The sequence below is a fragment of the Rousettus aegyptiacus genome, unplaced genomic scaffold (genome assembly GCF_014176215.1).
Source record: "Rousettus aegyptiacus isolate mRouAeg1 unplaced genomic scaffold, mRouAeg1.p scaffold_m13_p_14, whole genome shotgun sequence".
NCBI classification, from domain to species: Eukaryota; Metazoa; Chordata; class Mammalia; order Chiroptera; family Pteropodidae; genus Rousettus; species Rousettus aegyptiacus.
In genome coordinates, this window is record NW_023416289.1 from 29,376,599 (window position 1) to 29,404,163 (window position 27,565).

General features: G+C 53.1%; 1 protein-coding gene across 1 annotated transcript in view; it reads right to left on the reverse strand.

The window, feature by feature from the left end:
• SLC7A5 (solute carrier family 7 member 5) overlaps nt 1-26,509 on the reverse strand; it is a 37,081-nt gene extending 10,572 nt beyond the window's left edge. The window contains exons 1-3 of the mRNA XM_016129477.2: nt 25,851-26,509; nt 12,078-12,203; nt 208-313 (exon numbers count right to left, since the gene is read on the reverse strand). Coding sequence (XP_015984963.1) covers nt 208-313; nt 12,078-12,203; nt 25,851-26,394 — 776 coding nt within the window. The 5' untranslated portion in view covers nt 26,395-26,509. The remainder of the gene's footprint in view (nt 1-207; nt 314-12,077; nt 12,204-25,850) is intronic.
• Nucleotides 26,510-27,565: the final 1,056 nt, after the last annotated feature.

Sequence of the window (27,565 nt, forward strand, 5' to 3'; positions counted from 1 at the left end):
TCAGGGGCCGAAATACCCGAGGGCTGCTGTGGCATCCTCTCTGTGCTTTTTTGGGATGTGTGGGGCTCAGAACAGATCCAAAAGTGTTTCCTACAACTCTCTAAAACTGCCTGTGAGTGGCCATGAGATGTCTTGGATTTCTGGACCCCGCCCCGTGCCCGGCCTGCATGTCCCAAGGCCCAAGGACCCAGACATTCTGGAACTTACCATCCCCCATAGGCAAAAAGACCGCTGTATAACGCCAACACGATGTTCCCCACGTCCAGTTTGGTGCCTTCAAATGAGAACTTGGGATCCAGATTGGACACATCACCTAGCAAAGGCCAAACAGACAGAAAAGAATGTTGGGTTAGAGAGCACTGCACAGAGGTCACGCCCCAAGTTCCTGGAGCAAAATACAGTAAGAAACAAAACCGGCGGGGTGAAGGCTTTCTATCGCGACGAATTAAATGCACCTGCTGGGCCACCGACGCACATTCTCCAGACTTAACCTGCGGCTGGGAGCGCGGGCAAGGGGAGCATGATTCTGCCGTGGCCACCTGGGAAAGGGATGGCAGCTCTGCAGCCCCTCAGTCACTTTGAGTGCCAGCTGCCTGAGACAGGTATAGGGACATGTCTGCTTCCACAGGAGCGCAGGTCAGGAAGGAGGGGCTGATCAGCCCTGATCACCTCAGAGCATACAAGACCCCATGATGTGAGCCTCAGGTCAGGGGGACCTGGGTCTGAGCCTCCTTCTAGCCCTATGGGTCCTGAGAATTGATAGCTGCTAAACTTAAGCCAGGCTCCTCAACTGTGTGACAAGACTCTGAATACCCCCTCCTCGTGGCCACTGAGAGCACTAAATGACCTGAAAATGACTCAGATCCGTGCCTGGAACACAACAGCCTCCAAGAAACTGGACTGAATGAGAGGACAGTGTGGGCTGATGGTGCCGTGACTCCATGGAAAGTGTCTTCCTGGGGACGGTGCAGCATGAACACCTTCTGGACAGGTGTCCCTAGGGGGGAAATCTCAGCCTTGCTCCTTAATCCAGATGGGCAATGAACTGGGCTCCTGGATGTAGGGTGGGGTCTGGACAGCTCAGTCCATTTGTCTGCTCTCCATTTCTACCTGCAATAGACCCTACATTCCATGGCACACAGCCTCCCTCTTTTGGAGCCTATGAGCAGATAAGCCCATCTGATCTGTATCGTGGCTCAGGAAGGCCCACATGTAAGGGTGCCAGCGCCGCCCTATCAGAGGACAAGAGACTGGGGGCTCAGACAACAAAGGCTTCTTCTCCGGTTCTGGAGGCTAGGAGTCTGAAATCCAGGTATGTCGCAGGGCCGCACCACTTCCGGGGGCTCTAGGGCCTACCTCTTCCAGCTCCTGGTGGCCCTAGGTATCCTTGTGGCTATATCATTCCAGTTTCTGCCTCCTTCCTCACATGAACTTCCTATGTCTCCTCTAAGAATGCTCGTTAGATTTCGGGCACATCCTAATCCAGGATGGTCTCATCTTGATCTTTACTTGATAACATCTGAGGACTTTTCCCAAATAAGGGCACAGTCACAAGTCCCATGTGTTTTGGGGGCCACCATTAGTCTAGTACAGCAGACGCTGTGAAATGTGGGTATCTCAGAAAGATCCCTGGCTACTAGAGCAGTTTCTGGCCCTTTCCAAAGCTGTTACATCATCTGTAAAAGGGTTTGGGAACACTCAGGCCTGAACCTGAGTGGCTCTGTGAAGAGGGGCCAGCCCATCAGCCAGTGCCAACAGACACTGCTCTCCACTGATAAGGGCCATTTGATCCTGGGTTTTGAGTTCCTGGCTCTGGGGACGGGTGTGGCACAGATATGCGCCTCACAGGTGATTGCCTGTCAGGAAGGAGCGCTTGAAATAAGAGCAAAGGCACCAATGGGAACGGAGACACCCATTCCACTTCTTGTTCAACCAACGCCTGGAGGAGTAAGCCAAACTACTGGTCAGGTGTGGACTATTTGGGGACCATTTCTAAAAGAGTCCTGTGGTTCTCGATATGAGACTCTGTGTCCCATCCTGCTGAGAAGCTGCTGCCCACGTCCCACTTTGGCCCTGGGGCTGCAACGCACAGGTCAATCTCACCCATGGCCAGTGGGTCAGCAGGTCCCCAAGGGGGACAGGAGGATGGAGGACCCCACAGGAGCCCTGCCTTCCATGAGGATGACAGGTTCGGTCTTACTGGAAACATGACAGGGTGACAGTATGTGTTTTCGCAGAGACCTGTGAAAGGGAGGTTCCCATAAAGCCAGTCATTTTACCTAAATGAAGCCTGCACTTCAAAGGCAGCACCAGATTTCCCACGACAAACACTGCAGTGGCCCTCGGTCCCTGCTAATGCGATCTTATCCTGGACCCTGGAATCTGCCAGGGAGCATATTTGTCCCGATCCTTCAGGAGTGCTTGGGCCTTTGATCTCCTGAGCCAGAAGATGGACACAGAAGCCATGAGCCCGCCCACAAGGTCATGGTCTTGTGACCAGAAGAATAGGCTCCAGGGTGGCTAGCAACTCACCCGGAGTACCCCTGCACATGATCTGTCTCAGAGGCCCAGTCCCAGGACAGCTTGGTCACAGGGTGGTCAGGAGGGTGGGTGGGGGCAGTGCTGAGAGCCAGCTCAGGACTGTGAGCTCTTCAACAGTACCTCAAGAGAGTGCTCAGAGTCCCTCCTCAGCGCCCCCTCCCAGCTGCTCCCCTGTGAGATGTTCTGGAATGTGCATTCCTTTGCGTCTGCAGAGCCCAGTCTATCCTAGGTCCTTGCCCACAACTTCTACTGTGGGGAGTGGGGAGGAACATCTGTCCTCCCTCTGGGTACTGCATGTATGAGCCTGAGGCCACACCACCCTAGGACACTGCAGGTGCTCCTAGAGTCTAGAGGAGATAGATGCTCAGAATGGCTCCTACCAGCCCAGATCTCCAAAAGGCCACATGTCCCCCACCCCTTGCCCCAGCCCATGGTGCTGCCAGGTCAGGCTCTTTCAGCCACTTCTGGAACTTTAAAGGTCTCTCATGATAAAGGTTCCTTACAAGTTACGCTGGCTTGTCTTGAATTTGTAATTTTCACATTAATCTGACCCATTTTCTTATCAGAATACAGGTTTCTTTTATCCCTTGTTTATTATTTAGATCGGATTTTTTCCCCATATGCTGGGATACAGATTTTGGTGCAGCTGTGAAAGCTGGCTCCCACCTCAAGCATGATCCTGATTTAGTGACATTGTGTGTGTGTATGCACACGCACACACACGTGTGGGCTGGAGACACTAGGAAGCAGAGAGATAGTTACTGCTCCTGCTGAGGATGAGATTCAAGGCCTGAAATGTAGCCTGGGGCTTTCAGTTAAGAACCAGATATTTTCGACCCTGAGTCCTGGGTGGCTTCAATGTTTTTATCAAGGGATCACCAGCTCGGAGTTCTGACATGTAAATGGCAGCCACCCCCCTGAGCCAGTCATGCTGGGGACAAAATTCCTGCCATGGAATGGTATTTCTTGGGATTTACAGCTTGATTTTGCAGCCTCTGAAACCCCAGGTAAATGCTAGCTGTTTCTAGCTTCAATGCAGATTAAAGTATCTTACCCAGCTGTACCTGAGACCCTGATCATGCCCCTCCCAACCAGCCCATGAGGCTCAACCGTCCTGCAGGGACCTCCTTCAGTTGTCCAGGGCCTCACTCCCGAAGTCCCTTGGAGGAAAGCATATATTCAAGAGGACAGGGGGAAAGTACTCCCAGACCCCAAAACCTTGAGCACAGCCAGCAAACCTTTCACTTCTCTCCTGGCATAAGGTGAGGTGTGGTGAGGTAAGGCAGTGGGGGAGTTTGGTGGGGAAGGGCAGGCAAAACTCAGTCAAGGATTCAACTGCTTTGGGCCCCAATCAAGTCACCACCACGAGTCCCCCCCTGAGCTGTCCCCCTTCCCTGTTGCCCATTTCCCGCCTTTCATAGGCACAGTGCGCCCGCTGTGCGAGGACAGAGGAAACGATCCGAGAGTGAAGCGCCTGAGAGCGACCGGCACACACGTGCACCCGTGGCAGGGCTCCTGGGCTTGCTCAGCCTCCCCGTGGCGGATGCTGGCCTAATTCGGAGATCCACAGCTCCGCCAGGAACCTGACCAAATGCTGGTTGAGTATGCCGCCTGCCCCCTCTCGATGAGTGCCACGGAGCAGGCACCAAGTCTGCTGGCTCTGTGTAGCACTTGGCCTGGCCCCCATAGGACTGGCCCAGACTGAAGGAACTCAGGGGTGACTGCTCAGGGGCAGTGGCTCTGTGATAGGAGGTTTGGAGAGCTGGTGAGAAGGCCACCTGCCTGTCTCCAGGGCAGCAAGAAGTGAGGCAGCCACATCTCCATTTAAACCTTTTCCCATTTAGAAAAAAAAGTGCAGCTCACTGCCAACGTTCATTTAACATCATGCGTAAGAATGCTACGTTTTCTAGGATCTGACATTTTTGGCAATCAAGAACTACTATATTTTGTAAATGGAAATATCACTAGTAAAAACAGAATACTATAAACAAGATAATGTCACCTGTTTCCAAAGACTATTGATATATTAGAGCAATATGAAAATAAGAATAAAAGCGAGACATTCCATGACAGACTTTGGGGGTAAGGTTAGGACTGTAATACCTGAGTTATCATGGGGTAAACGCTGCAGCCACAAGTGCCGCTGGAGCAAACAGGAAATGGGTTAAAGATGTGTATATTAGCGGCTGCTCCATACCTGGCAGCCACGGTGGAGGTGAGATGGGAGACAGGGCACCTTCCTGGGAAGAGGGCGGACTCTGGACTCCACGTGGGGTTCTCAACTACCACCTACCCCAGCAACCAGTACACATGCAGCGATGTCTAGAGACACTCGGGGTTTTCGTGCTGTGGTGGTGTTAAGGATGGAAAATTTTCAAATGGCCAACTTCTGCTTCTATAACCTGCTTGCTTGTTTGATGTGGTTTTAGGCTTTATAAGCTACCTCCTCTGGAAGCTCTGGACTGAACTCCTCTAACCCGGCATGGTAGTCAGTCGCTGACCAGCTAATATCTAATAAAGACTCACAATTCATCTCAATTGGCTCCATGGGTCTTAGGTCTTAGATTGGATTGCACCACAACAGTGGGGATCCTGTAGTGCAGCCGTCTCCTATCTTTTTGGCACCAGGGACCGGTGGACCTATGAGAATCTAATGCCTGATAATCTGAGGTGGAGCTGAGGCAGTGATGCTAGTGCTGGGGAGCGGCTGCAAATACTGCTCGCTGGCCCATTGCTCACCTCCCACTGTGTGGCCTGGTTCCTAACAGGCCACAGACCTGTACCAGTCTGTGGCCCGAGGGCTGGGGACCCCTGCTCTAGTGGGAGGCCAGGTATGTTGCTCTACATCCTGCAATGCATAGGTGGCCCCACGACAAACAATCCCAGAAGGCAATAGTGCCAAGTTGAGACCCCACTCTAGAAGGCGCATGACAGATGCCTGGCCCACATGCCACTGTTCCCCCAGCCAGGCCAGATCCGCTAACTGTTCCTGGCCCTCTCTCCCACGGACCCCAAACCGAGGCATAATTCTTGTTTCAACACAGAGCTCCAAGTATGGGCGGACACGAATGAATGACTTTACAGTTCTGCCTACTAGGGCTTTAGCCTCATGGGGCCCCAGTCCACCTGGAAGGCAGGCAGGAAAGTGACCATGGTAAAATGTAAGTAGTGCAGGACTCCCACAGGGACAAGAGGTGGGAGTGTGGGAACCACAGGATTCCACAGTATGACTCTGATGGCTCCTGTCACACTGTGGGGCTCCCTGTACCTGCCGCCCCTTCTCTAGGGATTTCCTCTAACCTCACAGCCACCTCTAACTTGCATTCCACCTGGGTACAGCCTTGCATGATCCCTACCCCGAAGCCCCTGCACCTTCTGTCTGTCTTTCTCCCCTTAAAATGCAGCCACTAGCATTTAGCTGTTGGGAATGAGAAAGCTAACACACAGCCAGATACTGGGCCCTTTGACAAGTTGCAGAGTCACAGGCTGCCTTGGGAACCAGGCAGTGCTGGCCTCCTGCCCACTGGGATCCCCCAGAGAACCAAAGTCCAAAGTAATTGGGGTGGGAGCATTCAAAAGGCCCTGGGGTCCTTTTGACTTCGGGGAAAACCAGCCCAAATTCCTGTGTCTCACACACACAGCCATGGAAACTATGACCCAGGGTGGGGGTAGAGGGATGTACTACCAGCTTCAGAGAAGCCCAGCAACCACACGCATGTAGGAACAGGACCAGGAGTGGCCCCTCCTCCTGCCTGGCGGGGGGGGGGGGGCAAGCGGGGCAGTGGGAGAACCAGCCCTCTGCCTCCGGGAATCAGAGAACAAAGAAAAGAGCTCCCGATAACACCTGCAGCCCCAGAGACCCTGCCCTGTCTCTGTTCATCAGGGGAAGGCCTGGTCAAATGCTCAGCGGGCTTGGCCTGGACCCTGGGTTCGGTCCCGCATCCACTCTGGCCCTGCCTCATGTTTGGGAACAGTAATGCGGCAGGAAGCTGGGTCAGGGGAGGCCGAGGGTAAGGCAGTGCTCATTCACCACAGCTGTCTGTCCGTGGTATAGTCTTTTCAACTCCTGGCAGAGCTGGCTCCTTGGCTTCATGATCAGCTTCAAGACACAAATTCCAGTTGGAGAGGACCTCTTCCCACTGCACAGGCTGGGAACTTACCACGCCAGCACAAGACTTTGTGGCTATGCCCCCATTCCCGCTGCAGCTCTGGCTCTGACTGCTCTGTCCATGCGGCTGATTGCCCAGGGCACAGTGAGTTGGGGGCAGCAGTGGGAAAAGCCCAACTTTTGGGCCTTTGATTTCATCTCCGAGGGTGGCTAGCATCTCACGTGACTGCAAATCTATTATGATTCTGGATGCTGACTTAGCACAGAGCCGTGCAGGCCTGATGAAAGAACTCGATTAAAAGTTATCAAAGAACACCCACAGGAAAAGCAACAAACCTTCCCTCGATTGTAGCTTCACTGCCACAAGTTCTTCCACGGTGGCTGAGGGGCTCTCATGACTGCCATGTAACCGACACTGGCCATTCGAGAGGAGACCGGCCTTCAGTCCCATCCCTGTCTTCTGGGGCATGGGTGACTGGTGCAGAGAACTGAATCCCAGACCCATGCCCCATCCACAGGTTACAGCAAACCTACAGTCATGGCATGAAGCTGATTCCCTCTGAGATGAATTTTGCCTCAGGTGCCCTAACGTAAGGAGGCCAGGCCTGGGAGCATTCCATTTGGCTGATCCCCTCCCTCCCCCTTCAAGGGAGGACAGCCTATTGGACTGGCCGCTGAGTGTTCCGTTGCTCACGGGCGCCATTACGCCAGCGGGAAGGTGGCTCATATCTAAGATGGCTGATGGCTCACGACCAAAGTTACAGCAGAGGCTTCCCCGGGCGGCGAGATCAGCCAGACAGAGAAGTCCCCGCCCTGTAACCCCACCGATATCCTGGGCCAAAACCTTTAAAAACCACGCCTATAGCCCGGACGCATGCGACTTCTCTGGCCCCTTTCCTCGGGACCAGTGAACCACGCCCGCAGACCCCAATAAAGCCTGTTTCATACTTCGTTTTGGCTCAATTTCACCCTCATTTTCGTCTCCTCCGGCCGATCACTGGGGTGCCTGGCAACATTTCATGGCAGCAAAAGAATGGCCCCGAAGGACCTGGGACTGCTGTTGCTAGCATTACCATGTCACAGACTTGGAAACTGAGGCTCCAGGAGGCAAGGGAACCGAGGGGAGGCATCCTCATGACCCAGGCACTCCCAGATGACTGGCTCCTACCTGCCCCTGCCTGGGGTTCCTGGCTGCCTGGGCTGTTTGAGTGGACCTCTCCCACCAACTCCCCCACAAAGCCCGTCCCTGCGCTCTCAGGCAGGACAGTGGGGGCCTTCCGCCGAGGGAGCTCACGTTCCAGAACGTGAGCTCACGTCACGGGCCCTGTGGGGCTGCTAACACTGCTACATGGGATTGGACAGGCCACCGCTTCTCTGAACCCTGAGGGTCCATTAACCAGAGCACCAAATACAAACTATAAAGTGACTCAGACCAGTCTCTATCCCTGGGAGAACACTGTCATTCACAGGCCTGCCTGGGCCTTCCCCACTGCAAGGCTGCTCCTTCTGGCCAGGGGACATCTCCCATGCTTCCTCAATGCCCCATCTCCCAGTCACCATGGGACAGTGCTGGACACAGGAGCTTATCAACGAGGGCTCTAAGTGCCTCTGTTCCCAATGCTAATAACCACACCAGGTCTCCTGGCACTTAGGACAACATCGCAGTGGCTGGGCGAGCTCACGTGAGCTGCTGTGGAGGCTGAAGGGACAGGGACTGGGGGCTGGGCCCCGGTGCAGGGGACATATCTCCTCCCACAACTCCAAGTAGGGCATCCTGTTCAGACACAACATGAAAGGGCAAGAAAGCGTTTCTGTGGAACCCTTTTTATCTGCACAACTCTGCGATCCACTCTCTAACTGCTCAAGGAGACACGAGTTGCTCTCCCACCAGATGCCACAGGAAAACTACAAGGGTTCCATTGTGTGTCCTCTGGGAAGGACATAGGCACGAGGGCGGATCCTTCTACACCCTGCTCCCACCCTGCCCCCACCCCGCCCCCACCCTCTGGTCAGCTTTGGGAACAGCCTGACCCTGGGGCTATGGATCCTGCAGGGTGTCACAGGTAAGACGCTGACAGACAAAAGGGACAAAGGCAGGTGGAGGGAGCCAGAAGATTCATCCTGAGCTGCAATTTGCCTGCTTCTCTCCATGGCCTGCCCCCAACCCCCAGCCAAGCCACCCCCACCCACACTTCCTGCAATGGCCACTCTGGCCACCCAGATCTGAAATGTCCACCTGGGCTCAGTCTCCCCTGCTGAAAAGACTGGGAGTGAATCCAGGCACCTCAGATGGCCCCGCATGCCCAGCTCACCCAGTGTCCGCCACCCCCAGCCACGGGGGGCAGTCTGAGCTCCTCTCACACCCAAGACCTCAGCTCTGGGGCCCTACAGAGCAATCCCTTTGTCACATTAAACCCTGTGCCTTCGTCCAGCCACTCCTTCACACCCTCTGGTGCAGAGAACCACCCTCAGAAGGGCCTTCCTGGTCTGCTCTGGAGCCCAGTCAGCCCAGCTACGATTTTCCTGTTCATGTTATGTTGGATGTCCCTATGCCATAGCTCTGGATAGCAAGGCCGTGTCCTCATTGGGTCTCTCTGCACAGAACCACACATGGAGCCTCAGAAAGTTCTGGTGAAGAACGAGGGCAAGACTGTTCACGGGTCTTATGGCAATGAGGAAATGAGGCCGAAAGAGACCTCGTGGCTGACAAATGGCTGGCTGGACTTGAACCCTGGCCTGCTGGGCCCCACCCCAAGCCCCTTCTGCAGCCCGGGTACCTGGAGTGGGCCCCCAGGGCGAAGGAGAGAGAAAGTGCCTGGGCCGGTCTGCCAGATGACAGGTGATATTCTCCAGACACAGGACAGCCAGAGGCCAATCTGAGCACATCAAGCTGAGCCCCAGCCAGAAGGACCCAGCCCTCCTTCCAGCCCATCAGCACAGGGATCCACAGGGAAAGGGCAGGCTGCTGGAGAGGGAAGGAGAGTCAGACAACTATTGTGGGACAGAGGGGTCGACGTCTTCAACAATGTGTCCTCTAGAAGGGAAGGCATTCATCTGGGCACAAAGTAAATCTCTTGAAGAAAAACAGGAGACAGGAATTTTGCAGACACAGCACTATATCCCGAGTTCAAAAAGGAAGTGCTTTAGGGTGGTAGGATGTTTTCGACAGCAACAGAATTATAAACACATTATGTATTCAAGCTGAACAAAAGCTCTTTGCTATCCCCACTGAAATTTGTTTTTACAAAAGTCAGGTTCCCCCCGCTACATTCCTCATCTTTCTGCATCTGATCCTATCAGCCAAAAAATGTCTTCACAAGCAAAGCTTCTAGCAAATGACCCATCTTCTGACCGGACAAAGTCTGGTAGGTATGGAATGGACTTTTTCCCCCATCGGTCCTAACTGCCAAGCTCTCCATGAGGCCAAGGTCCTTGAGACCCGAGGAATAAAGAGTAAGTCTTGTCTTCAGGAAGATGCTGGAACCTTAGGCCCCTGAGAGGCTCTGGAGTATAATGGGAGTAAGAACCCAGAGAAGCAGGCATAGGGATTAAAGGCAGATTCTGGTTCATCCCAGCCCTGCCTGGTCAGCTCACTCACAGGTGGTGGTTCAAGGACTTCCTGGGTGACCTAACATTACTGGTTGGATGCACACTCCCAAGAAGAAGTATAGCTCCTGAAGCAGTCCCCTGGGATACCTTCCATAAAGCTAATGCAAATAGGGTGGAATTTTCCCTTCAAAGATGACAATTGTAGCTCTGGGAGCTGGGTTCTAGGTGCCATGCTAACACTATCGCATATATTGACGTATTGACTAAAGATGGTCTGCTGGAATTATCTGGATCCTTGCTTCCACTTTATTAGGTCTGTGTACACCAGAACTATGGGGCTTCTCCCTAGGCTGAGAGAGGAGCTGTGAGGGCAGGCACTATGGCAGCCACGTGCACCCAACTCTCCTGAATCATGAGATCTCCACCGCCCCAGAGTCCCATGGTCTGCAGATGCCAGACTCCTGCAAAGTGCTGCGCCCCGTGTGACCAGTGGGGGGGGGGGGTGGGCAAAGAAGGGGGAAAGGAGCAGGAGAGTCTAGAACCTCAAGGATGGGTTTCTGGGTGCCACAGGCAGAAGCCTTGAGGACACAGATATGGGGCAATTAGGGGGCTTCCATCCACACAAATCACAGCTAGCCAGCCCGAAAGGGAGTTGAGCTACGTATGGTGACAGCTGCTGCTGCATGGGGCTTCATGTGAGGAGAATTGACATGAGGGGTGTGCAGCCCCTGTGCCTGCTCCGAATTGTGGAAGGGACCCAAATTCTGGCTCTCCCCATGAGGGCTCTGAGCTATCTCCAGGATGAGCTGCCTCAGGCCGGCAGCGCCCCTGATGAGGTAGGGAACACAGAGCTGGTTTTTGTGTCCCCAGCTTTCTAATAGTACTCAGGTACAGAGTGAGGCCCCAGTGTCCTACCTGCCCCAACTCCCCAGGGGGCTATGAGGAGCTTGCTGTGTATTCTCATGGTGACCTCTGAAGAGACTCTCTTGGACCAGCCACTGCAGGATCACTCAGCTGTGGAACCAAGACAACGCCCACCCTCAGCCTGCTGCCTACCCCCCTCCTGGAGAAACTAGTACTTCTGGTCATCAAGAGACACAACAGTGTTCCTGACAGCATTTTCCATAGTGGCCAGAGATGGGGGGACCACCCCATCCCTGACCACAGAATGATAAGCAAATCACAGCACATTTACAAGGACCAGGGCCCGACAGTGAGAGGTTTGCACTGCCACCAAACTCCAGGGCCTGGGAACCCACACTTGATGGGACAAAGCACTGATCACGGAGGAGAGGTCGGCATGGTGCACACTGGTGGTTGGGGGCATCCAGGGACCCCTGCTGGGGTCCTGGCTGTTCTACATCCTCCCCTGGGGGGTGGCCACAATTTACCTATCAAGCACCTATAATCCGGTATACATTTACATGTAAAAAATCTACCTCAGTAAGAAGCAAACTAGCAACAGCTCCTCTCAGTGCTCAAGATCTGCCAGGCACAGTGGTAAGCTCTCTCCTCAAACCCCATGTCACCATCCTACCCGCCACGCCCCTCTCCCACACCCCTCACGGCTCTGGGACAAATTTAACTTGCTGGGTGGTGTTCGGTCTAACTCAATGTCAGTGCCTCTCCTAGGACTGCGTGACTCAGCTCAGTGCCCCAGTTCACCTAACGCTTTCATGCTAGCACGCTAGACAGACCTGAGGGCTGGGGGCATTCGGGGCGGGGGAACCTCCTGTTTAGGGTGAGGGTGCACAGTGGGTGACATGTGTCAGAGCATGGCAGATCTGTGGGCTGGGGGCATTCAGAAGTGTGGACTCCCCCCACCCCAGGAATAACAGACCTTCCAGGACGGCTATCGGGACTCAGAGGCCACACTCACCCTTGCCAATCTGGATAAAGCCCAGCAGAATGATCAAAGCCAGAGCCAGGAGTTTGGCAGCGGCGAAGGCATCCTGGACCCGTGTGGCGGCCTTCACGCTGTAACAGTTCACGGCCGTGAGCAGCACTGTGGAGAGAGGGCAGAGAGTGAGTCCCACCCAACAGGTGATCGGCACAAGAAGGATAGGCTGAAAGGGAACCCAGCCCCTTTGGTGGGGTCTCATCCTCTGGGACTTGTTTTGAAAACCTGACAGCTCGCCAGGCCCAAGGTCAAAGGTTGAGGACCACACTCACTTGAGCTGCGATCCTAGGCACACCTGAGCTGTCAGAAAAGATATTTTTCAATGAGTGAATTTCTTTCCATTTTTAGAGACTAAGCAGCATTTTATTCTATAACAGTATTACAGAAAGCAAAATAAAATGTTTAATACAACTTGAGGCTGTTATAAATCTAATCTGGCATTACAACTACACATAGGATCAAAGGCAAAGAAAAAAACTGTCCAGTACGGTTAATAAGCCCCTATCAGCACTCTGGTGTCAGCTTTAAATGGTATATCTTATAACCATCAAAAAAAACACCACTGTCCCTACTCCTTTCCCCAGTGTCCTCAAACCTGTGTGACTCATCAAACTATCTGAAGGAAACAGACCTGCTCAATAACAAAAGGTCACCTTGACACGCAGACAAAGAGGTTTAACACAAAACAAGTGTTCTACACAAATGTTCAAACAATGGAAAGTAGCAAAATTTGGACACATTAAGAAAGTAAGTGCTAAGGTTGTAAGCTGGCCCTTAGCATGTTTCTCCAGGTCGCAGCTGTACCTGACGCCATCTAGGAAGGTCCCTTTAGAGTGGACAGCTTGGCCTTCTGGGTGGTTTTTTGCGAGGCCTTCTCTGCTTTCTGCTCACTGGTCCGCACTTCCTATGTCTCCCTTTTGGCTGCTTCTTCTGATTTGTCTTCCTGTATTTACCTTCTCCTCCTCTCCCTCCTTGACTTCTTCAGCAGGCTGTCTCAGGACTGCTCACTGAAAGTTTCTATTCCTTGACATCGACTCTGGTCACCTGCTGTTTGTTCTGAGCTATTTCTTCAGCATCATCCTATGGGCCTGCCTTGCTTCTCAAGGAATAGATTCCTCCATCTAAAAACCTGTTCTTCCACAAAGGTTTTTCAAGTAACACTTGGCCCTTATCTTTTTCTTATCTCCTCCACCTTTGGCCACTACTAAGTTGCAGGGCTTTTGTTTCTTAAGCCATGGGGGTATGAACAAAGAAACCTCCCTGCTCTTAGACCAGGATCCCTCTCTCCCTTCCAGCAGCGTGGACTACTTTGGCTTTCAGCTGGAGATGACTGGGAATCTTTTGCCTCCTCTGGATTGGATGACCGATTCTGTCGATTTTCTGCTATTTCTTTAGGTTTCTCCTTGGTTGCACTGCTCCGAACTGGTCAGATTCCTTCTTCACTTCCGATGCGGGGCCTACTTTAAGTAGTCATTGTTACAGCTTATGCTCAGGAGCTTGCTTATTGAGGGGACTGGTCCTACTTCAGCCCTCCTCCTCCCGCCTCCCTCCTCTAGGTTTCAAAATGAAACTCCCTGTCTGGGGCTGTCAGAGGGCTCTGAGCGCCCCACTTCTCGGCGGCAGAAGCCCCTCCTGCACCCCCTGCCTGACGCACCCCAGTGTCACAGTATAACCCTTAATGAAAGCATTTCAACCTCTTAAGGCAAGGGTCCCCCAACCCCGCCCTGGCCGCAGACCAGTACCTGTCTGTGGCCTGTTAGGAACCGGGCCACACAACAGGAGGTGAGCAGCAGGTGAGTGAGTGAAGCTTCATCTGTATTTGCAGCCGCTCCCCAGCGTTAGCATCACCGCCTCAGCTCCACCTCAGTCATTAGGCATTAGATTCTCATAGGAGTACCTATCCCTGGTGCCAGAAAGGTTGGAGACTGCTGTCCTAAGGGACTGACAGTCAAAACAGCTATCTTTCCTCCCCTCCCCCACCCCAGCATCCGTGCACCTGAGTCAGGTCTTTGAGTTGACTGCTATCTTCAGAGAGGTTACATAGCAAACCTGCCATTTGGAGGACTGCATTCACCTTTTTGCACCAACTCAACATTTAGCATAACTTATCGGGTTCACACAAGCCCACCAAACTCCTTGTAAGCGGGAAACCCTTTCTTCAGAGGGAATCCTCTAGAATCCCACAGAGGAAATAGGTGAGTGAGGTATTCTGTTGGCATGAATCCATGAGACCAACGAAGTGGTGGGACCATGGGGACAATTCTGACACCGAATGGGGGTTGAAAGTACAGTCACAGCCCGGGGGTCAAAAAGCAGCCACGCTCCAGTGGTCCCAGCTGGTGGAGGAAACCACACGTGCTCCAGGTTCCACTGCTCTTGTAACAGCATACTTTAAGACCTCAGACCCGCGCACGTGCACGCGCGTAGACGCCGCCACTATGGGTTCAGGGATCTTGAGAGCTGGCTGTTTGCACAGCCATGTGGAAACCTTCCAACGAAACAAAATGATATTAACGGAAACAAACAATACTGATCCCTTCCTATTAACTCATCGGGTCTCCATGCTGCTGAATACGCCGCCATGATCTTGTCCCAGCTCCCTCTGTGTTTGAAACCAGCCACCCAGGGAGCATTTGCACCAGGGGACAGAAATCAGCAGGAGCACAGATGAGGGCTGGTCATTAAACATTAACCAGAACGGCCCGGACCTAGGGAAGTGCCTTTCCACAATGGGCCGCGGTAAGGTAAGAATGCCTGGAGAGGCCTTTTGCTCATCCTTTTTCTTTTCCAGATAGAACTAACCCAGGGCTGAGGGACCCCAGGTGGCATCTCTCCTCAGCTAGATTAATTACATGTAATTTTACAATTTGAGGACTAGGCCCCAGAGATAAATCCATGCTAATTAAATCAATGAAACCCACCAATTCAGGTAGAACAGGAAATCTTCCCAGTGTGCTCCGGATAGGATTACGGGGGTGTCTCTCTGTCTCTCTGTCAATTAACTGACACCTTAATAAGCGCCCTCCCCTCCTCATGTTTCCTTCAGTGCTCTAAACTCTGGCTGATGCAATGGCTGACCGAGACTGTATGCTGGGGCACTGAGGAAGTTCAGACTCAAAAATGTTTTGGAAGTACTTGCTTTGAGCTGCTATTCCTAAACTGAAATACTCAAAAGTTCTCCTGTACCAGGTATGATAGATAGCAAAGGGCTGTGACATATGGCCCTGTAGTAGCCCTTAAAAGTGGGGACCCTGGTGGAGTCCCTTGGCTCCTAGACTGTGGTTTCGTACCTGTCAGAGGCTCTTCGTAAGATGAACTGCCTTGGAGTGGTGGTGGTTTTAAACGAGGCCGTGAGAACGTGGGGCTCATGGCATAGTGTCCATGTCTTAGGTACTGACACTGCCTCTTGAAAGAGGAGGGGGCTGACATATGTATGAGGCGAACAGTAGCAGTGACCTTCAATGTGTGGCTCTGGAGTAGAAATACAGTTAGTTGGTCCAGGCCCTCAGGGCCAATGCCAAGACAAGTGTCCTGTACTAGCCATGTCAGCAATGCCATTCCCAGCACAGAAGAGGAAACAAAAGCTCAGAGAAGCTCCCTGTCTAACGTGGTAGGGGCAGAGCCAGGACTGAGATCCAGGTCTCCAGGGCCTCTGACATCCCCCACAGGACTGACAATACAGTGGGGAAAGGGGTGTGTTACATAGTGAAATTCCCTTTTCCTGGGCTCCCAGTCTAGTACTCTCTGGTTCGGTCTGTTCTTTCCTGCACTTGGGTGACTACACAGAGAAAGCCTCTAAGCAGAGGGAGGGCGAGTCCAGGGGCTTTTTTGGGACATCCTCTCATTTCCTTATAAGTGAATGACAGTCCTGAACCAAGTGCCCCAGGCCCCTCCTCCTCCCAGAAGCACACAGCATTCGGAATGCTGCAAGAGGCCTGCAGATTGCATCACTTCTCCATTCATGTCCTGAGGAAGGCAGGGCATGTGGGGAACGTGCGGCCAAGCCCACAGTCCTGCCCGCCTTTAGCCTCCAGCAAGCTGGTCCTCTCCTCACAGGGGACACTTGGCCTCTAGATACAGAAACCAGAGTGGCACTGCTGGCACTGATAGCAGCCAACTCTGTCACCTCTGCTCGCCTCACCCCATTTGGGGTCTCTCTACCCTGCAGTGAGGAGGGGAAGCTCTCCATTTCAGATGAAGACTCTCAAGCTCCAGGAAGTGCAGGCAGCTTGCCCAGAGCCCCCCGCCTGTGGGCTCTCCTACTGTGGTGGTCACTGATACCGAGGTGGTCTTCATTGTCAATATGGTGGGCCCAGGGCCTCTCCTCTGCCACCCCAATGCCCCTCCATCGGGAACAAAGGGCACAAAGGCTTTGTGTACATACAACCCTGTTCAATCCAAGATCCAACCCAACCCTGCTGTTGCCAGCCAGAAAGTGCTGAGCCCTGCCCAGCAGGTGTTGGGAGAGCTGCTCCACGGTTGCCGCTCCGGCTCCGGACATTAAACATATCCAGATCATGGACAGGCAGGACAGGCTGGCAGTCCACATTCTGGAAGGGGAAAGGACCAGATCACAGAACAAAGGAACTTTATAATTATCTATTTCTCTACAAAAAGAAGAACTGAAACATATTATAAAATTTTAATTTTCATTGGTCGGTGAGTTAATAAGTGCTTTATTATTCTTAATGTTCTTTTTCCAGAATATTTCAAAATGAAATAGAATCTTAAGTAAATAAATGAATCCAACAGGACGTAGTGTCTTTTAGCCTTAACAAAAGCAGTTCTGGAAGATAGTCTTCTGGAAGGTAGTCATTGAACTGGACTTGAAGCTCAGATGCCTACTTTAAGCTCTACCACCTGAACAAGATGCCCAACTTCTCCAATCCTGTTTCCATACCTGCAGGATGGGGGCTGATGGGCACACTGGGAGGCCCTGGGTGTAAGGTGAAGTAAGGAGGATTTGCTGCTGTTGTCACCAATACTACTACCTCCCAGACCCTCTAGGAAGGGAGATTAGGAGAAAGTACTTGTGCTGTAGTCAGAGAGAGAATGAGGCACACCAGGGCACCAGCCAAAGAGCAGGCTGATAAAGGTGGGCGGCTGTCAGGAGGGCACCCTGGCTAGAAGCCAGCCCTCTCCAGGGTTCCCCGAGCCAGCACCCCCAGATAAGCATGGCTGCACTCAAGTTCCACAACAGCTGGGACCAAGGAGATAAAACCCAGCAACCTCTGGACAGAAAGTGGCTCTGGCTGTGTGCAGACGGCTCGTTCCACAGGCCCAAGCTAAAACAGAAGCCTGTCCTTTAGATTTGTGTCTGTCCCCATCCTCATCCTGCTGTAACATGACCCACCCAGCTGGCTGGCAGGGGCATCCAGCTCAACCTCAGCAAAGGAGCCAGGCTGCACAGGGGCCCTGACTCACCAGCTCCCACCCTCCTCCTCTGGCAGTGGCTCCACCAATATCCCCATCCTCATGTCCAGTGCACCTCGAAGGCAGGAAGTGTTTCCCAGTGAAGGAAGGCCCCTCGGCTGCGCCTCCTGCTCTCACCGCCTGGCCCCAGGGGACACCAGGTCATAGTTAATAAAGCCCATGCGCTCCAACTCCTGCCGGCCTGAATGACTAGGCTACTCAGTTAAAATTCCTTATCTGCAGACCCCAAGGGCAGCATATTCCCAAAGGACTACAAGGGCCAAAGACACTGGCTGAGTACAAGTTCTATGACACAAGAGCTGCCCATTTTGATCTGTTATTTCTCAGGAGCCCCTAGGGTAGTGCCTCTGGGATTCTCCCCGACCCTGAGCACAGTGTATCTTGAAGGTCTCCAAAACCCTTATGACTCGAAACACCTCTCAATCTCTCTGCTTCACCATCTGGGTTGGGCCCCCATTGATGCCCACTTTATAATGGCATGGTGGTGCATGAGAAGGTGCTGAGTGGGTAGGGGCACTCAGCCCTGACGTACACCCATGTCACCAGCCTCCTCCTGGCCTTGGCCTCTGCCTCAGAGAGGTGGATTATTTGAGCAGCACCCAAAGGACCCTCTCCCCAGCCTTATCCGACCATCTTAGTCTCCAGGCCCCCCAGTTGTGCACCTCCTGGTAACTCTCCCCACTGTCAAGATTCCGCCCCCAGGTCTGACTTCTCCAGACAATGAAGTCAGCTATTTTCTGCTAGTTTTACAGCTTCAGGTTAAACGCTGGCTCACTGGCCGACTCCGCTCACAAGGGAAGGCTTGAAATGCAAGGGGAGCCTGTTTTCGTTTAAAAACACCAAACATGCACGTGTGCACACACGCACGCACACACACACAAACTACTACAAAATAATTCACCAAAATCCTCTTCCCTCCCCAACTGAGGAAAAAACCCTGATGGAATTTATCAGGCCATGACCAGGGCGTCACTTCGAGATTTTGTGAACGCAGAAAACAAAACCAGCAATGATCCCAGCAGCAAGAGCAATATACGAGCACCAGCTGTATACTCAGACTCACGCGTTCAGTGCTCTCAGCACACCTGGGGATGGCAGGCTGACGACTCTACACCCCTCACACTGCTGACTCAAGGTCAAACATCAGAGGAAAGTGGTGACAAGCCCAAAATCCATAAATGCAACAACTGGGTACCAGCTGGTCTCTACTTAATAGAAAATCTGCCCCATATCTCCAAATGAGAAGCCCCCAGGGGGCTGCAGCAATTGACCCGACCCATCCCCAGGATGGGGCCCTGCAAGGAGCATCTCCCCTAGGACGGAAGGGAAGAGGAAGTGGGTAGGGGCAGGTTAACACCTGGGTTCCAGGCAGGGCCAACAGTTAGGAGCCCCAGAGCCTAGAACCTCACTACTGAGTCCTAACAACAAGCTGCTGCTGGGCTCCTCAAACAAGCCTCTGAAAAATAAAGTGCGTCTGCATGTGGTTTTAGGGTCCTCATAAATAGGGCCAATTCTTGGGCCAAAAACAATGAGACCTATGAGCAATGCTGCCTCACACGGGTGGGGTCCGGCTCTTAGAAACTAGCAGGAGGGTGGGGGGCGGGATGGCAAGGTGCCAAGCAAAGGAGCATAATTTGACCCAGAGTTCTACTGCAGGCTCTTTGAGACAGAGAGGAAGTGGCTGGTAGGATGTGCCCATTCCAGGAAGCTCCACCAGTCTGGTCTCCTGGGCTTATCTGGGGCAGCAGCTGGCACCACACCAGAGAGCAGCACCTGCTGACTGACCACTGGCACCTTAGCTGGCCTGAGACCCGGGCCCAGGCAGCTGGCCAGCCTAATAACTTGGAGCCTGGCCCCCACCTGTCACACACTGCAGCACTCACTGGGCATTTGGAGTCTGAGCCCCGGCTGCAGGTGGGCTGGCTCCTAGGATGGCAGCCACTGACCACGGGCTTGCTCAGGTACCAAAAGCATAGGATGGTGTGGCCCTGCTAGGTGGGCGAGCAGCTCCCAACAGGGCCGACCACTGAAGAGTATCCAGTCACTCTAGGAGTTCTTGTCCTGCCTTAGCCTTATTCATATAAATCCACGCAGCACACACAGGGACTCAGGGTTTTGTGGGCACTCGACGGTTGGTCGCGGGGCTTGTTATTCAGCACCCTCCTCCCTGACTCCTTGAAGTCCAGATGTCCTCTGCAAGACACAGCTCTGCAGCTTATGTGCACACCGAGGGCTGAATCCTGTGCCAGTCTTCAGCAGCTCACACAGACAAGGACAAAGTGTTGGGCTGCCCAGGGGGTCACGGCAGGCCACAGGGCTTATGTCTGAAGGCGGTGCCCTCGGTTCTGTATTGGCTATCCTTTGAGCAACTCAGATGATCAGGGCTCAGCAGAGACAGATGTCAGCAAGCAATCAAGGTTAAAGTGACTCAGAGCATGGATTGGGTTGCACGTATCATGCTCCCAGAGCCCGAACGGGAAGTCACTGACAATTCTTCACATAGCCAGCAAAACCCACTGTAGGGAGGGGTGGGCACAGCCCCGAGAAATGCCCTGCCTGGCTTTTCAGCCCACTCTTCTGAGCAAGAGAAAGAATTCGGAATCCTGCTGGGGTTGAGCAAAGAGCTGGGTAGGGGCCTTCTGCCATGATATAAATGGACTCCCAACTATCAGAGCCAAGAAGTTGCTAGACTGGACAGCAGTCCTTGTTGGTAGGGACAGGACGGGGCAAAGCCCAGGGGTGGGAACAGGTGCGCTCTGGGCAACTCCCCCAGCCACAATCCAGACAAGGGCCAGGAAGTTGACACCAACTGGGGGCTATGGAATCACATGGCTCCCTGGTCCCCAGTATATGCTGTGAGTCATGGAAGGAGGGGACAAGAACTAGAGGCCAGCGTGGCCACAGGACAGGTCCTATGGCCGCTGGGCAGCGAGAACCCATGGGGCAGCTAACAGCCCACCTCCTCCGCACACTCACCTGCAACGTGACTCCCACAGAAAAATGAAAAATGTGTATATGGAGTCTGGTGGCCCACAGTCGGGGAAAAGTGCTTCCCGGGAGTCTGGGACATGGATGAACCGCAGGTCCACGTGTGTCCTCACCACAGCCAACCAGATGCCTGGACGTGGTGTCTGACATCATCCCAGACTCCTGATGCCCACCACCCTCGCCACAGACAAGGCCACTTGTCCCCAACACAGCTGATGACAAAAGGCAGGTCAGTGTGGAGGAAGATGTATATATAGCCTGTGCTCCCAGCCCACCTCTGCCTCAGTTTCCTCAGCCATAAAATGGGGATGGCAACACTGATTTCATGGGCTGGGGCATGTGGGAAGAAAGGAATCCAAGGGTACTAGCTAGAAAACGTCCTGCTTCTGCCATAATGGGGTACCTCTCTCGGGGGCGGGGGTGGCTTCCAACCTGGTCCAGGGCCTTAGGAAGCCCGAGCACCCCATGACCACAGTTTGGAGTGAACATGCCAAGTACATGTTTCTAGGCAGAGCCTGTACATTCCACGGGAATATCAAAGGAAGCCATGACCCAGGGAAAAAGGGTTAGAAATGCCCGCCAGCATCTCCTACCTTCCTAGGGGGTCAAATGTTTCTGTGAAGGACCCGACAGGCCTCAGTCCCAGTCCTGTGACTCGGCCTGACTTGCTCCAGCAGCTGGAGCACTTTCATGTCGGCCAGACAAGTCTGATTTCAGTGTTAATTACTGGGTTGTTGTCTGCACTGAGCTCACGGCTTATGATTCTGGGGTCACCAGCTCCTTAGAAACACCCAAAAAAGCCTTTGCCTCATGTACCAAGAGGCTCAGCCCTGGTGGCTGGCAGGCAGCCAGACACCTTGAATTAGGTGAGGGTTGTTACACAGGCCTCACTGTGACAGGCCTAGTTGGAGTGTCAGGGATTACAGTGGTGGCCATGTTGTGTCGGGTCCCACACTCCCACGAGAGAGGTCACTGCCCAGTCCGTGCTACTGGAGACGAGCCAAGTAGCTGGAAGAATGGGGAACAGGGGTGCCGACGTGGTCTCCCCTCCCCCCAACTGACCAACTTACCTGCAAGTCAACTAGCCATGGCTCACCCCACAGACACCGAACCCACACCTCATCCATGCCCTTCACCCCTGCCTCGGGAAGAGCTGACAGCAGAATGGCATTCCTCTCCCCCAACCCCCAAAGCCCGAGGCTGGCAGGGCTGACAGGTGTGCATGGGCATCTCATCTGCTCAGACCCCAGCAGGAAATGCGGCATGCACCTGTGGCGTTTCCCCTCTTTCTCTCCACCCTCTTTTCTTCTTTACTCTAAACCAGAAAAAAAAAAGCAAGTTCCAGGGCAGCTCGGGATGTTACAGGCAAACACCAGATGGAGGGCAGTGTGGGGAATAAGTCACAGCCACCATGTGATTAGGTCCCCATGTGCCATTGTTAAATACACCATGACCTAAAGTCCTCACAAACACACAGGCAGGTCTGTGACAAGTCTCCATTTCACATATATGTAAACTGGGGCTTGGAGGTCTGTGAATTTCTTGAAACAGATCTGAGGTCTGTCCACGTGCGCAGCATAGGTTCTTTATCTGACACCAGGTAGAAAGGATCTCAGATCATGAGTCTCCAGAGGAACAATAGCCGAGAACCCCTCATTCCCATCCCATGCTGATCTGCCCAAGTAGGGTCATCGTCAGGGGCTAAAACTCAGTCTAGGGAGTTTTGGCCACCTTATCTGTCTCCATGAGAAGGCAGAAAGGGCTCTCCGGACCTCACAAGGGGCCACCGCACAGGAAGGGAACTTGGTGCCCCAGAGTCCCTCTCTCGACCACCAGCAAACCACCGAGTGCGCCAAGTCACTTGCGTGTCTGAGTGCAGGGGCTGTTCCAGGAGGCATGGTCCTGTCCTCCACCTAACTAGGAGAGGGAGAGAGGACGGCAGATGACCAGCGGTCTGCAGCCACTGCACTCACACCTACACGTCCTGGGCAGGAAACGACAGGCCTTGGACAGGCTCTAAGCTTTTCCCACAACTCAGCAAAGGGAGAAGTGGGCCCTTTCAGACTCCTGAGTGCTGCTTCTCTGAGATAAAGAATCAATTAGGCCACAGCTGTGTTTCTGCACCATGGCCACTCCCACATACGGGATCCTACCCTGGGCCAGCCCTCGCCTATGCCTCCAGCCCAGGCACCTGCAGACACCACTGTTCCGTTTTACAGAGAAAGTGGCTCAGGGAGAGAAGATAAACTCTCCAAGGCAAACCCAGCCAGGGAGAACTCAACTCCAGCCCGAGTGACTTTTGTGGCAAACACAAAACTCAGACTCATCTGAGTTTCAAGCAAAATGCTAACAAGTTATCATTAAGAGATAAACAATCCACATAAACCAAGTTGCATACCAAATCCCACATGGCCGTTGTTATTATGGAAATAGCTTTTGATCTTTAAATCCTTAAAAAGGTAAAAATACCAGAGCCACGCTATGAAAGGGCCCATCTCATCATTTCTATGTCAGACCTACAAGAAAAGGGATTTTTCCTCTCCCACTTATATTGTTCCCAGGATCATTTTCAGCACCAAAGCCAACCTGTTTCACAACACAATTTTTTTCACAAGCAGAAACTTATGGGATGTGCCCAGGCGACTGAAAAGATCAACCAGCAAAATGAGAACTGTGCTCCAGACCCATGACACAGTGCTGGAGAGGGCGATCCAGGGCCCTGTTGTGGGGCACCAGCACAGGCTGCTACTACTGGCCCGAAAGCCACTTTGGGGCACATCACCACTGCAGGAATGTCTCCAAGAAGAGGTGCAGGGCACCCATTCTCTTCTTAAGGAGAAATTCTAAAACCTAGCTTTTGTGGAATAATTAAAGAACACTTGCGAACTTTCTGTGCTGTGGCTCTTCACTGGCTTCTCAGAGTCCCACTACATGGGCAGGCCCCCTCTTAGACAACCATGCCTTTCCCTGTGCTGAGCGAGAACAGCCGTGCCAGTCCGGCTGGCTGAGCTCTGTAGCCTTGGACAAGCCATGTCCCTCTCCAGAGGGTGTCAGGTTCTAAATTAGCACTCACTCTTGCAGATGGCATATCCCCAGTTACTGAAAATCCTCTTTCCACCAGAAGCCGCACACATACATGTATGTGTATCACATTCACACAGGTGGTTCTGAGAAAAACAGCTACAAAGGCCAATAAACACATGACTAATGCCACCCTCAATCCTATAAAAAGGGGTGTTACTGACATAACCCTCCCTGCTGAGTCTGCAATGCTGCAAGAGACCTGGAGCTCTGGCTAGGGTATATTCAATTGTAGCCCTTCTAGAATCTACCTGAGGATTTACCTACACAAACCCAAAAGTTTTAAAAAGGGATCCATTTTTAAAGACGAAAGAGAGGGTCCTTTAAAGATATTACCTAATTCATTAGGTACTAGGCCCAAACATTATATCATATCTAGCATGGATGAAAATTAGACAATTAAAATTCTCTTAATGACAAAACAACCCAACAAAGTCATCTTGCCTTTAAAGGGGTTTTTTCTTAGCTCAATGCAATGCATCATCCCATAAAACCCTCATCTCAAAGCTCATCAGAAGCCACAAGCTTTCCTATTCTCAGGCACATCAACTACTGCTATGACTAATCATTGATATGGACCTAAGTTTTTTAAAGCTGAGATCTACATCACTGAAAACCGCCCCCCCAAACCCTCCCACCCCCAAAAAGAGGCAAATGCTGTTTTTTCACCTGGCATGACTAGTTGTTCAGGGTATCAGGAAAGCGTGTGACCTCAGACAGCCAAACAGAACTGCACTATGTTCTGCCTTTGGGACATGCTACGCCACTTTTCAGAGTGCCTCAGATTTCTGAAATACCTGCCCCACTACACAGTAAGAATGATGCAAGAAAATTGGTCCACAAGCCCAACGGCCCCAGCAGGCATGGCCAGGCAGAAGCCACTTGAAGTAACTGCAGTCCCTGAGTTTCATGGCTAGGACCTGAATCCATGAATGTACCCTGCTAGCTCTGTACTTACATGCATGAGCAAGATTTGAGCAAATCCTCAAATCAGGTGGCAGCTCTGAAAGCAAGATACTTCCATCTTGCAAGCTTCCCTAGAGGTTTGGCCAAGTGGTAGATGGAAAAACTGCCAAAAGCCAAAAAGAAAATAAAATCACATGGCATTTGACATTTGGTACAAATGACTTTTTTCCTGAAATTCCACATGAAAACTGTTTGCAAAGCAGCAATTCTCTCTGGCTGGGCTCACTCATGGGTGAAAAACATACCAGGACGGTGTCCATCAACATACTAACACTGTAGTGTGGAAGAGAGACTGGGACCACAGCCTGATCACTGCCAGACCTTTGTGCTAAATCTGGGCACAAGAGAGATTACATGCCTTAATTTCCCTCAGAGACTGTCCAACCTATGGAGGGGGCCGCACATGCTGGTGTAGGAAAATGTTGCTTCCTGAACGAGTAGGTGTTTTCCCTTTATCTGCGGCGGGTCATAACCCTATCCATCCCGGCCTATTCTATACAATTCTTCAGCACCCCACCACACGGTTGCCACATGGTCCCCATCCGCTTACTGCTGCTCAGAAGCGCCTTGTATGTAAATTCCCTTCATAAACTTCTTGATGTAATGATGGAGTTGTCAGCCTCTTTCTTTGGTCTCTGGGTCCTGGGAAATTTTATTTAACACTGTGTCCACCAACATACCAGGGCCGTGCCCACCAACAACATTAGGACCATGGCAAATGGCTGTCTGCACAACTTGGGGACCCCCAAATCCATCCCAGTACATACAAGTTTAATCTGCAGTTTTATTACTATGGTTTCTGTATGAGTCGGCCTCTGCCGATTCCTGATAAGTTAGTTCAAAGAACTGAAATGAATGAAATTTTAACTACGATTTCTTTGTCCATATACAGAAATAGAAAGCTCAAACAGGAAATCCGATTTTTCACATACTCATTGTGGGTGCCTTGCAAGAAGCAGGGGATGTTACTCAGCCCCAACGGATATCAATGAACTACTAAGCGGGAAAGTGAGAAGTCCAACAGAGGCTCGGGGCAGGGATATGTGTGTCACTGCGGAATCCCCAGGGTTATGTATGTGCAAAGGAATGAATGAAAGGCACGTGGGTTCTGGGACCAGAACTGCGGGGATGGCTTAGGGATACCGGATGGCCCAGGGATTCGTGGATGATCTCGGGCTGCGGGGACGGTTGGGGATTCGGAGTGGCCGGGGCATGCGGGCACGCGGCTCGCCCGGCTTCCCGCCCCCCCCCCTCCCCCGGGCTGGGTCCCAAGCCGGTACTCACGCACGCAGAGGCAGGCCACAAGCTTGGCGGCCTCCTCCGGCACCGGGCAGGTGGGGAAGATCGGCTTGAGCAGGTAGGTGGCGAAGACGAGCGCCACGATGTACTGCGAGGAGGGGCGGATGATGAGCAGCTCGATCCACAGCTTGAGGAAGGCGGGCAGCGAACCGTAGACTTCAAGCATGTAAGCGTAGTCACCGCCCGACTTGGTGATCGTAGTGCCCAGCTCCGCATAGCAGAGAGCGCCAACGATGGAGAAAAGGCCACAAACAGCCCATATCACCAGCGCCAGCCCGGGGGAACCCGCCTCTCTAAACACACCGGTGGGTGTTACGAAAATGCCGGAGCCGATGATGGTGCCTATGATGATCGCCACGCCATTGAGCAGCGTGATGCTGCGCTGCATTGTCACGCCCTCGCCCCCCGCGCCCTCGGCGCGGTCCGCGCTCCCCGCCGCCAGCATCCGCTCGCGCGCCTGCCGCTCCTCCTCCTCCTTCGCTGCCGCAGGGGCCGCCGAAGCGCGCCGCTTCGGGCCAGCACCCGCCATGCTGCCGCGCTGCGAGTCAGGAAAGACACGAGGTGCTCGCCGCGCCTATAGAATCTGCTGTCGGGGCTCAGCCTGGGCTTTTCTACGCAGCTGCCAGGCCCTGCCGGGCTGGTTCGTCCGCCCCGCTCCACTCCGCCCCGCCCCGCCCCGCCCCGCAGGCGCCGCTCGGCCCGCCCACAGGCCCCGCCCCCAGCCCAGGACCTCGGAGCACGTGCAGGTTCCTGACCTCTTCCTATCCACCCTGTAGAACACTCCGGGGCCCGCGTGGTCCTGGGAGCGTGGGGCGATGGCCCCGAGCCCTCCTCACCAGCTTTCGCGTCTCCCCAGCCCTACGCCCGCGGTGTCCTGAACGCATAATCGGGGACCCTGCCACCCATGTGGGCCCAAACGCAACCCTAGCTGGGAGTAGGCTTTGTAGCAGGGCGGGCAGGGGGCTACAGCGCTGGAAGGGTGAGATTTCGGGTGACTTTGGGGCGGCCTCAGAGAAGGCCTGTCTGCCACCTGGTGGGCCTAAGCCCGGTCGGACGCGGGCTTCAGCCTCAGATGGACTGAGGTGATATGGGGGACCCCACAGTCTGCTCTTGCGGGGAGCTGGGAGGTATGAAGAGGATCAAAAAGGCCCTTCTCGGGAAAAGCTCGTGATCCAGCTGGGGCCCGGGCCCAGGGTACTGAATTAAAGGGCTGAGTGAGCCTGAGCTCAGAGAAGGGGAAGCGCCTGAGCCACATTCTGAGCTCATTCCTGGGCTCAGAAATTCCTGTTTTTATCCCAGGGGAAATCTTGCTAGAGCAACATTCAAGGAAGCAGTGAAACAGGCTTTGGGAAACCAGGAATTTGCATAAACTAAATTGACAAAATGGGGGATTTCCTGAAAGAGCACCCTGAGAACCCCAGCCCTCAAATATAGCTTGGGAATTCAAAGGCAGCTGAAAGTGAGGGGCTTTCTTTAACCTCTTATTCTTGAAGAACATGAAAGGTGCCTGAGTTAAGAAGGGTGGCCAGGTAGCTAGAGATAGTGGTCAGAAATAAGAGGGAGTGCAGGATGACCAGTTACTCCAGGCCTGGAAACAAGAAAGAATCCAAAATACTTGCTGATTAAACTGATAAGTGAACATAGAAAGAATGTAAAAAAGTCTTGCCTTGGGGAGTATGGCCAAGGCATGTCATTCTGGA